This window comes from Chlamydotis macqueenii, chromosome 6, assembly GCF_036417535.1.
Source record: "Chlamydotis macqueenii isolate bChlMac1 chromosome 6, bChlMac1.mat, whole genome shotgun sequence".
In the NCBI taxonomy this organism is placed as follows: Eukaryota; Metazoa; Chordata; class Aves; order Otidiformes; family Otididae; genus Chlamydotis; species Chlamydotis macqueenii.
Window position 1 is genome coordinate 19,921,815 of NC_141561.1, and position 12,513 is coordinate 19,934,327.

The following is a 12,513-nucleotide window of genomic DNA, read 5'->3' on the forward strand; positions in this document are numbered from 1 at the left end:
CCCTTCCGCTCAAGAAAAGGACACATGGAAGAGTCCTGTCCAGCAGGGTACGTGCCCGCAGCGAGATGCCCTACCAGGTTATATTAGGCAGCCGTAGAAATCCGCCAGTGAGCCAGGAATGCATGTGTGTCTATGCAAGTGGAACAAAGGTCAAAGGACAGCAGAAGAGCTCCCCTGGCCCTGTGTAAGCACTCTAGATAAATTAAAAAACAGTATTCTTCTATACAACAGACAAGGCGGGAGGAAAGATTTAGGCAACACTCAGAAGATGCTTTAGTACTTCTAAAAGCTCCTGCTTTCTTAGGAGTATATAAAAAAGCCATGTAACAACAAAAAAGGTACAGTATGTATCAAAGGAAAATGAACACACAATCAGAAGGGCATATATATCGCAGCATGACAGATGGTACAAGCTGTTGATTTTCAGTTTGTGGAAGGCTGTATTCAGCCACACTTCATCTGCAGAATTTGTCAAAAGGACAGTAAGGTGTGAGATTTCAAATAATATTGTAATGTTTCCTTCTTTCGTCAGCAAAGATGTTTGATATATCTCAACAAATTGAGATATATTTTACCTAAGAGGAGCTTATCAAGAACACAGAGCCAAGCATTTCACCAGGGTGCATAGTGAGAGGATGAGAGATAATAGGAAAAGTTGAAATTACAGGCTGAGCTACTAGCTCAACTTGTTGAATACAATAGTGATTCTAATTTCTCAATACACTTTAATTTTAGTTCTCACCTCTGGTATAACTGGAGCAGGTTTCTTCTTATCCATTTGTTTTGGCTTTACAATCACCTTTTCGACTTCAAGCATTCCCACTGGTGTGTTGGGTTTGAATTTAATCTGGCTATTTTCTGCTGATACCAACTCTATAGTATAACTTGAGGGATTTAAATGATACTGTGCACAGAGAAAGATCAGCAAGTCCATCATGGGCTTCCTGTAAAAGACAAATGGAACTGTCACAACAGATGATAATTAAGCAGGCTGTAAGTTAAATGTTTAGCAGCACATTTTGTTAAATCACCCTTTCCCTTCCATAACCAAAAAATTACTGCTAGGCACCAACTTTAAATATCTTCAACATCCAAAATTAAAAAAAAAAACACCCAAAACCAAAACCCAAACAAACCAGCCAAACCCAAAAAAGCACCTCTAAAAAGAAAATGAAACCATACAAAAGTATGCAAAGTGCTTCTGGAAAGGGCAAATTTTTTTCTTGTGTGAAGTGATGCTTTTCCTGAGCCTAGCAGGGAGATGTGGATTAGCCACTTCTTTTGACATTTAATGGGAACTGTAGCAGTGGTGATAAACTAGATGATATATGTCAGCCTGAGGAATACCATGAGAAATGCACTGAACACTGCAGATAAACAACTATTCCTGCATATTCACATAGCTAAACTAGAGAGTTTATTTCAGTTCTTCTCTCCTATATATCACAACCTGCTCTGATTAGAAGAAAGAAGAAGGAACTAGTCTATTTCTTGTACTTCTAACTCATAATAGAACAAATACATCCATCTCACCCTAATAAAGAAAGAGTTGCAAATGTAAATCATGTCATTCCCTCATTTCACTGGGGGCAAGGCAGGGGAGGGGAGGAGGGAGCCAGAGGAGACAGCAGATACTACTTTTGTAGCGACCCTTCTGGTCACTGTGACGCGCGGATCAAACTCTACAGTTAATTCCCTGTATCAACTGGCCTATCCAATGAGTTACCCATTACTTTTTTTCCGGTGCATTTTTATACACTGAGTGGCTTTAAAAGCTACCCTTCCTCTGGCCTTCAGTTATTGGAGAAGGGTAAGAGCACTAAAGATGACCAGGATGAGAATTCACAAGCAAAGCTCACAGAAAACCCTCCTATGGAAATGCACCACAGTGACAGGGGCAAGCCCTCATGTTAACCAGAGTCACAGGAAGTGACAGAATGATAAGTGAGAAACATAGCTCTTACAAACAAGAGACAGGTACATGCAAATTAGTACATAAAAACAGTGATTCAGTGCAAATTTGCTTTCCATTGGTACTTCCAGAGATGACCTGCTTGACTGGAAGATGTTAGACTTTAAGTACCCTCCTCTACTAGAGGCCAAGATAGCTTCAGCAACTGCTTTAGACAGATATTCCTACAGAGATATAAAAACCAATCTTTTTTTGTAATCACATCCTCCAAAACTAGTAATTTTTTTTTTTGCTACAGCCTTCAAGGATTGCATGTAGAGGAATACATATATCACAATAAGGGCTTCCATAATGAATATTTAGTAACTAAACTCCAAGAAGTGGCCATCAGCTGTTTCTGAGTACATCATCTGCTTGTCCTGTTTATCTAATTTCAGTTTCTTTGCAACTTGTTTAACTTCATTATTTTAAGTAATGTAGTTCTGGAATGTTTTCTGGAAATCTGTATCATAAATTTATTTAGCTATTCCTGCACCCCTTCATCCCTCATCTATTTTCCTCTGGTTACTTCTACCTGAATAAATAACAATAAAAAGTGGCTAATAGCAGCGTCTCATTACATCACATAACTGATAGTTAAATTATGTTATGTTTATAATCAACAGTGAAAGGTGTCACTTGAAATACTGGATCAAGTGTTTAAAGGAAAAGTGTATCAAGGTTCTACACTCCTTTTCAAAAACAAGGGCTAGAAATTTGGTATTTAAAAAAAAAAAAAAAAAGTTGAGATTCTTACATGATCAAACTTTAGGAACAAGGTCTTCCCATCACGAACTGACAGTAAGCACCACAGAACAAAATCTGTCAGTAACCACCAAAAGTATTCCTAGGTAGGGATGGAATGGAAAAAAAAAAGAAGAGAAAGAGAGGAGTCAAGAAAGAGAGGAGTCGAGAAAGAGAGGAGTCGAGAAAGAGAAACCTACACACAGCTTGGCAGCTTGGCTTTCTGTAGATCTCTGATTACTTAAGCCTATGGCTCCATGGTTTTCCTTGCAAAAATATTTACTAATGTTAGTCTCTAAAGAGAAAGAGACATTTGTTTTCATGGAGAACAAAAGAAAAAAAAAAAAAACCAACACAAAAAGCCCCAGAATTTATTACAAACAGATGTAAGTAGAACAGGTTTTGACACATAGGGAACATCACAAAGCTTGTTATTCACTACCTAGCTATAAGCAGTAAACCAATAGTTTATTAAGAATAGCCTAATGACTGAAAATAGTCAACAATGGATCAAATGAAAACTCAAAGAACTCAAATAAAATAAATTCAGCAAAGCTAAAGTTTCTCTGAAAGGTATCTGAAACTGTAAAGCCCCAAACATGCTACCCTGCAAGACTATGACACATCATTTCCAAATAAAATGCATGTCACCATCATAATGACCCTTGTAATCTCCAAATTCACTTACTGATGCATACAACTGAAACTAATTATTAGATTTCAAGTAAGTTTTCTCAAACTTTGTATTTCTTCTTTATGGGAAAAAACAACAACAACAAAAAAAAACCCTTAAAATGTATCAGGCTACTAAATGAAATAGTTCGAGTTTCTTTTTCTTCTTTGGCTGCAGAAAATTCTTCAGTCCTATGCTGTACTTGGAACCAATGGAGAAGATTCAGAAACTTCACCCTGAAAAATATTCCAATTGAAAAAAAGAAAAACCAAACCACCAAAGCTTCACTCTTTCCTTCCTCTGAACAGTGCACCTTTGCTTCCTACCACTCATTGCTCTTACGTGTTGGGGTTTTTTTGGTTGGTTGGTTGTTTTTAAACAATTGTTTGCCTGGACTCCCCTGCAAGAATCCTGGTGTTAAGAGAGTGCTAATGCCACTACCAGATTCTGGTAATCACCAACTACTACAAAATACAAATTAGCATCTAGACTTAAATAAGAATCCACCCATGCCTGAAGTTTCAGAATGAGCAATGAGATATGTCAGTCCCCCTTCCTTTTCTCAGTCCCTCAGGTTTTTGCTTTAGTGCCCACAGAACAAATCAAGGATGAAAAATTATTCTCTCTCGTAATCTTTTTCTCTAAAACTTTTGGATTTCATTCTGATCCTCTTCTGCCTACTTCTTCTCACTCAGGATATTTATCTGTGTAACATCTTGCTTTGTTCTACATAGCTCTTACTATCCACTATGCCAAATCAGGGAGCAAACCAACCCAACTTCATCTGAGAACAGCAGAGAAGTTTCTTTTAGAGGACTATGGCATTTTAGCACATGGCTGCACAAACACAGTTTTGCTTTTTCTAGTATGAGATTTAAAAAGGTATTCTCTCCTTGGGAGCTTTGAAACTGCTCATCTCTGATCATGAACAGAAAAGAGACAAATCAGCAATTTATCTGTTTATGTCATTTCTAGAGGATCTTGTATATTTGTCTGCCAAATACAACTATCAAGACAGATCAAAACTAGAAGAAAAGACAGTTTGAAGTATGTTTCACAGTGGACTGCAGGTCCTGCACAGTATCTCTCCTCATTCTGAGTGAGCCTAACAGTGCTAATATAGGTTCTTGTTTGCAAGAGAGCCATTTATGAAATCAATCACATGTAGTATCTTGATAAAAAAAAAAACAGTAACTCTGGGATAATAAAAATGATTGGGAAATGTGTGTGCTTCCTGATAAGGCTGTGAGGCTTGTCTTGAACACTGAGTAATTATTATACACAATGTAATTTGATCGAGTGAAGATACACGCAACGTTCCTTTCTGGCGCTTTGTTCTGAGCAAAGCAAGACAGAGGGCACTTGGTACTCATAAGTGTGGACAAAGGGAGTGAAAAGAAGAAAGAGAAGTGCCTAACAGTGTACACAGAGTCTCACCTTTAAGAAATTTTTATAACAGAGGAAGCCACTGTATTTACAGACAGCACTATTCCTAGCTGTAAGCACAATAGCAAAAACATCATAAAGCGTCATAGTAGTCACCAAATATTTCAGAAAATTTCTTCTGACGAATATAACCTCAGGTTTAAGTTATCCTGAAAATCACACGGAGTCCAGGTGGGGGCAGGGAAAAAGAAATCCAGAAAAGTTCATTGCAGCTCTGGTGAACAAGCTGGCATTTGATGTCTAAGCAATGACCTCATGAACTTCAGCAAATGACAAAGCGTGTAAACAGACTCGAGCCACAAAAGTCTTCATCTCTCTTGATCTCTTACTAAGAAGTGATGCAGGTGTAACTACACATTTACATCACCTGGTTTAAATAAATAAATAAGTTGGTCTGCTTGCTTTCAGTAGCAAAGACACTGGCAATACACTAATACAAGCACAATACAGAAATAGTTTCTTTATTTCCGCTTAGGAAAGCAACAAGCTGGCATCCTAATTGCTCTGATCCATACAAGGCTTGTATGGGAGCCTTCTTAGATGACCTGCTATAATAATTAATATAATATTTTTAGTGCTAGAATTTATGATTTCAACTCACCAATGAATGTCCAGGTCTTTCTGAACTATAGGTGGCTTGAGAGTTATACACACAATCTATACTACCAATTAGCAGACTGAAATATGTATTTCAAATAAAAGCAGCTTAAGCAAAATATATTTGATTCTAAAAAAAAAAAAGTTTTCCAAAGCTGTAGCTAGAAACAATTTCTTTGAAGCATTATAGATTTTGTCTGAAGTGATGACACCTTCTTGTAGGACTGCTAGTAGTCTACATGTAATAGTGCTGAGCAAGTGCTGAGCACATGACTTTGTACCCAAAGAGGATGTAGGAACTCATCTTTAGGTCTAACAAGTTAACTTATGTGGGAAAATTCAGTGAGTCATACAAACCAGTATTTTTCTAGAGATTTGCAGTGACTAGAAAGAACAACAGGTATGGCTACATGTCCTAATAGGTGCCATACAGAACTTCTGAATCTCAAAAAACAGTCTTCCCAAAAAGTAGGTATATGACTCCACACCTACCCAAAAACGTTCTTACACAACTCATGTGTATTTTACTGAGGGATTAAAATCTGGATGAAAGTTGAAGTAAACTAGAGCAAGAAAAGAAAATGAAATAAAAATGTCATTTTGTGTAACTTACCTGCCATTAACTGTAGTATGCTTGATCACATCTCCTGGCAGGACCACTGATAGTTCTATATCTTTATCAATTACATTCTCTTTCTGTTCCATGATAAGGTTGGATGCTTCTGTGTCATCAAGTGGAGAAACGGCAATGGGTTTTGTTTCAGATGGAGGAGGTGGTGCTTTAGATTTTCTTCTGAAATAAATGGATAAAAATTAAAAGTTAAGTATGCATTTATACATATGATACCATACTGGCAAACTAACAAGCCTGGGAACAGGAATGAATCACATACAATTCTTATAACTCAGACTGTGTAAGGGCTATATGCAAGGAAGGGATGAGAGAATAGTTTAAACATACGATGAGTTGTGATAGAAGATACAACAGGCAAAGGTGTCTATCATATTAAAAAAAATCCCAAACAAATCCAACAAACATGAAGCCCAAAACAAAAAGAGTTTTTTAATACACATTAAAAGAGTAAATTAATTATGGTTTTTCCTCCCTTGGGTTATGTAAATAACGCTATTTTTGCATTCTCAAAAATATTTACTGGATTATTATAAACAGAAATACTGTAATATGCAGTATGAAGCCAATTAGCACTGACAGTATGTTTAATATATAGGATACATAGGTGAGGGAATAATCACACTTTTCTTCCTCAAATTTTTCTTTGGATTATTAAAATCATTCAAACAAATTCTACCATTTCTCATTTATTTACTTCTACACAGCAATAAAACAACAGTATAATCCATATTATTGTGTTGTAATATTTCTTGACATTTTAGTCACAATATGCTTTCATATTTTCCCTTCACCTATGCTGATTTCCTATTTTAATTTGCTTGCTATACTTTCCCATCTTAGTGACAAGCCAGTGCACTCTTGAATGCAAAGAGAGATCACTAAATAAGTTTCACTTATTTTACTTTAAAAAGAATTCCAAAATGGCATAAAAGGAAAACTTTCTACATCTCTTAACATATTTATGTTACAGTAAATTCAACAACATATAATCTAGCATCCTCTTTTATTCAAATAACTTTCCACAATTCACCAATATTGTCACAAGGAAAAGAAACACAAAAGAAATGTCACAATTCACCAATATTGTCACAAAGCAAAATGCTGTGGAGACACACTACCTCAGGAGAACTTTCAAATTTATTATAAGCATTCTTTTAAAAAGCTTGAATGGAGTCACATTCACAGAAATGTAAAATATATTTAAAACATAATACACAAAGGTTCCAAAAATATGCTTGCAGTTTAGATTCTGGAGTTGTACCAATGTTTGTTTACTTTAAACATAACCACACAAATTAACTTCTATAATTGTCCTACAGAATTAAAACAAAAGATCTAGCATACAATTAGAAACACACATCTTTCTTGGAAAAACAAAATTTCAAGCCACTCACAACGAAGAGCAAACAAGGTCCACAGCAGCACTGCAAAAGATGACTGCGTAATGCGACTGCACATGACCGATGTCTTGCTGGAAGTGCTTAGAGTTTTGAACTTCAGAACTCCGTGCTGAATAATTAACTATTCACAGCCTCCCAGCACTAACCAGCAGTACTCCTAGACCTCCAAACACGCTCAGTGTGGATTTGCCACCAAAATTTATACCTTCTCTCTGTTAATGTTTTAAGTTAGTTTTGGTGTACTCTACACAGATTTTGAGGCACCTGGCATTCGTTACAAACTTAACTTCGGTCTCCACAGTAACTCGCCTGGGTTGTTTCTGGGTTATGCGAACACTGCAAAATGTATGAATCAAACTTTTTTTTACTCCTCCTCTACTTGTGGGGGGAAGGGGTGTGGGGGAGTTTGACATAATTTTTAGTTTTTGTATAACTATCAAAAATAAATTATTAGCCAATACAGAACATCAATATAACTATTTAAAAAAAACAACATCACAAAAAACTCACCCTGTGAAATGCTACTAATACAAAAAAAAAAAAAAAAAAACAACAAACCCAAAGTAAAACAGTACTGCTTTTCTCCTTCTGTACTCATTCTTACATCTTTAAGTGACTTCAAATGACCGTTAAATGATATTTATCACAACTGAACTCAGAGTTTAATCCTTGAAGATGACATGCCACAGAAAGGTTTGTTTACAAATGCTAGTGGAGTCAATTTTCCATTAAGCAGACAAATGCAATTTCATTGCTGGAACTCTACTATCGCTAGAGAGTGCTTAATCTCACACAGCAATTAATGCACAGTCCACACCAGTAAAATGCGCTTTATTTGTACAGTGTCTGTCTTACACCGCAGAGAGCTAAAGCTAATAAAATACTCTTGTCAAAACTTGTGTGCTATAGGCATACAATGAAGTTCCATGTATTTGCAAAGAGCACAGACACACACATGTGGGGTCAGGCAATCTACCAAGCTCGGCCAACTCTCCACTTACACCACTGCTGAGCTACCTACCCTACCCAACTCTAGCACATCTTCACGTTCTTTATGGTTACTTATGCTTATATTTCCCACTCCACAGAAAGGAGGAAAAATCTCCAAGTATACTTTCTCAGAAGTTATGCTGAGTTTTTGGGAACCAGCAGGGATCCCAGTACTTTCATCTTCTGTTTCCAAATGTGTGTGTGTGTCTCTGGGCTTTTTTCCTTCCTTTTCCACCAATTCTCTCATCTCTCATTTTTAGCCCATAGTATTTACATTTAGTCTTACAGCTTTTTATTTTCTTAAGTTTGCGTCCCTACCTGGCCACAGGAGAGGCTGCCTGATGGGTAACAGAAGCCTTGCACCCCCAGCACCCCACAGCTGGTACTGGGCAGCAAGAACAAGTCAGGTTACCATGATTACATCTATAGGTGCAAATTAAGAGTGGCAAGTGACAGGATGGTGGAAATACACTTGCAGGGGTAGTTTTAACCTACAAACCTCCTCTTTTGCACTACGGGGCCTCCAAGAAGCTGACACGAGTGATTTCTCTCACAAAGGCATCCTCCATGTGTCATTTTAGTCAAACACCAAGAAATAAAACCAGCATTATCCAAGTAACTCCAAGTCTACACCATCACTTCAATTGCTTATCCATCATAAAGAAAACAAACAAACAAAAGCCCAAACAAACAACAGCTCTCACACCTCTTCACCTCTACCAGGTAACTCAGCAAACTGGGAAAGCTACTGGTTTTAAATGAATTTGCTAAAAAGACAGAGTGGTTAAGGCAGTTTCTTCTCCTGAAAAGAAGAACATACTTGATTTTTAGTAAGACAAAATACAACTATAACAAAGACAATAAGTTCCCAAACATATAAAAATAACACTTTAGGTCAGAAAAAGGTGTTCAGTAAATGGTCTCACTCACATCACCTTCCATGTTCAGACAGCGTCCAGATGCGCTAGGAGCTAAGCAGATCTGTTCTAATTTTCAAAGTAAACATTGGAAGGAGTTAGAATAACCAAAAACATACTCTGTATTTTCATGGCTGCTATAGATCTAAAGGAAAGCTGTGGGATGAAGCAAAGGATACCTTATTTAGCTATGACACAGAGGGAGTTAAAAGAGAAATTTTAATCAAATGAGGCCACAGCTCATAATAAAAACTCCTCTGAAAGTTGTGCTATGGTACCCTACACAATGCAGGTCCTCACTCCTTCCTTGTCTCTGTAGGTCCAAGCCCCATCAACTGACTGACCTTCCCTACACCAGATGCTAAAACTGCCAGTCTCAACTCACTGCAAGGGATGTGCTCCCCAGTGTTCACCACCAGATAAACAATTCCAGCTACCTACCGTGCTACAACAGCTTCAACGTCATCTTCTGTTTAATCAATTGCTTAAGACAATGTAGAAAAAAAAAAAAAAAAAAAAAACAACCAAAAACCCCACCTTTCTTCCCTGATTCTTCCTAGCCCTGGAAAAGGCAGCCAACGGGACACCTACAATGCTCTCCAAGGTTCCCCCAAGCAGCCTGGTGCAACCTGGGCAGAGTTTGTATTTTCCTTGTTACCAGTGCAGCTGGAGCCACTGCTTATGCCAACTCCCCTCATCCTGTGAGATTATATTGTTCCCAAGATAATTTATTCATATCTCTTTTAGAAATTTAAATTTATGAAGTCTCACCTGCAATCACCACCAGTCTTTGTGACAGAATATAGCTCCCATAAAAACATTATAGAATTCTTTCAGCCAAATGCAGATAGAAGATTTCATCCTTTTGTTAATAAAAACAATACCTCTTTTAAAATCAAATGCAAGGCCATATTTAGTCAACATTTTAAGTTTCAGATCCCTCTTCTACAAAATAAAGTGTACCTGCTGTATCTCAACATATTTCCTACTTGCCAAAAATAATAAGTGTCAATGATCTGAATGTGCAGAAGCCCTTTTCATAAATAAATAAAGCATCTATTTATTTGATGTTACCATTTGAAAAACCAACAAGCTTTCAATTCTTGTTAGAAAGGTAAAAGCAATGTATTTTTAACTATCAGTAACTAGAGAATGCTGAGAATGCCACTTAAAACAATAAGAAACATTTGAACTTACACTGACCTGGATATTCCCCGTTATCACTAGCACTTCCTCTTAATAAGGATCACTTCCCCCAAAAAATGGAGAGAAAAAAAAAAAAAAAGAGGAAATCTGCTAGATTTGTACACAACCAAAGACTACTGTATAAACAATCTACCTCTTCAAATCTTGATACCAAGGAATATTAACATTTATAGCATCTAACTTCCCATCTTGAATGCAATTACATGAGACACTATACAAAGACAGCTTGATAGCCCTTTCACTGAAATTATTTTGGATCTAACCTCCAACATCAGAACCATCTCTCAAGTTTTCTACAGCGATCACCTAAGACAGGAAAGGTCATAAGGGATCTCACCTGCAATTTGGTCATCTCTCAGGTACTGAAAAAGTTAATTAAACATAGTACAATAAAAATTTTCTACTACAAAACAGATAAACTTAAGTTTGTTAATTTGACTGATGGTAGCATGAAGAACGCTGCTTTATACAAAAAGCAACTACACTTTTTTATTATCAAACTTTACACAATTATATATGACAAAAGTAAAAGCAGCACTTCATTTTATTTTCATTCAAAGTCAGAAAAGAATCAAGCTCTATTAAGATCACATCATGAGAGGAAAAAGGTCACTGCAATAAAGCTTTTTCTAGAGCTTTTCTTGCCTGTGACCTCTCACCCCAAGCAATTATTATAATGCTTTCTCCATTATTACAATAATGCTGCCCCACTGCTATGCTGTAGTAGCAGACAGCCAAAACCTTGCATATCATCTGCTCAACCAAGGAACAGTTGAACAAGAGTTCAGGCCTACATTAAGTACATTAATTCCTTTTGTGTTCAATGATACATCAGTTTTGGCCAACAGGTATACAAAATATTTAAGCCCCTAATTTCACCTGTAAGTATTCGCACCCAAACACTCATCTTTAATACTCCCAGAACAATTTATCTTCTACACGAAGCAAAGATCATGAAAGTACCAACTTTCCTCCTGTTTATTCAGTTTCCTCTTTGGGGATTATGGTTTCACAGCATCACCACTGCACATCTTCAAGATCAAATACTACACCTAGGAAAAAGGTTGGAGACAACTGCAGCATTACTATCTGATTCTGCTCATCATAGTCCAGCAAAAAGATAGTTCTGTGAAAAGAATCCCAAGATTCTGCTCATCATAGTCCAGCTCAAAAAATCACTGCTATAAAAAAGAGGAGGGCAAGTACTTCATAAGTAATCCAGTAATCCAAATTTTAAGTGAGTTTACAAGTTGGAGCTCCCACATTGGGCTTCGATAATTACATAATGAAACACACGAAAAACAGAGTACTTTACAATACTATCTATTGTCTATGGGCCAGTCTGAAAGGCTGGTTCCATCTGCAGTATAATTATGGATTATATTTTTGTTTTCTTTCCTTTACTGAAATGCAGCTCCATTTTCATTTTTATTGTTCTTAATCTGAATACCAAAAATTGCATTGACACATCTATTCCACATGAAGCACTTTTCTTTTAGCCTGAGAACTGGAATACAGGGCTTTTCTTGTTATGGCAGCTACAGAGATGTTGTAAAGCCACTCTGCATAACCTTGTGATTGACTGAAATGAAAATATTCAACAAATAGGACCATTACTCTTCCACTCCTACCCCCACCAGCACAGCAAAATAGCTTATATTTGAGCACAGAATTTACGTGAAGCTTTTTTCCTGTCTATGATGTGATAGCTGGCATCAAGTCTCTCAAAGCAAAAAAAACCTTCCTCCAGAGATCAGTGAAAACACAGAATTTAACAATGAGTAATGTGTAATAAGATATATATTTTCATTAGAGATTTAATTTAAAATCTGCATTTAAAAACAAAATCTTGCTTAATAGCTAGCATCCTACAATATAAGAGTTTCTAGTTTCCTGTACGCTATTCGCAAAATGCAGAAAATTCCCAAGTCCCTAAGTTATCTGTTCATTGTTAT

The 12,513-nt window shown here is 36.7% G+C and overlaps 1 protein-coding gene across 3 annotated transcripts in view; it reads right to left on the reverse strand.

Annotated features, from left to right (window-relative positions):
- The window catches only part of COBLL1 (cordon-bleu WH2 repeat protein like 1), a 90,081-nt gene that overhangs the window by 32,531 nt on the left and 45,037 nt on the right, over positions 1 to 12,513 (reverse strand). For all 3 annotated transcript variants that reach the window (XM_086751328.1, XM_086751327.1, XM_086751329.1), the window contains 2 exons: positions 6,025 to 6,204; positions 743 to 944 (listed from right to left, as the gene is read on the reverse strand). In XM_086751328.1, the coding sequence (XP_086607454.1) occupies positions 743 to 944; positions 6,025 to 6,204 (382 nt within the window). The remainder of the gene's footprint in view (positions 1 to 742; positions 945 to 6,024; positions 6,205 to 12,513) is intronic.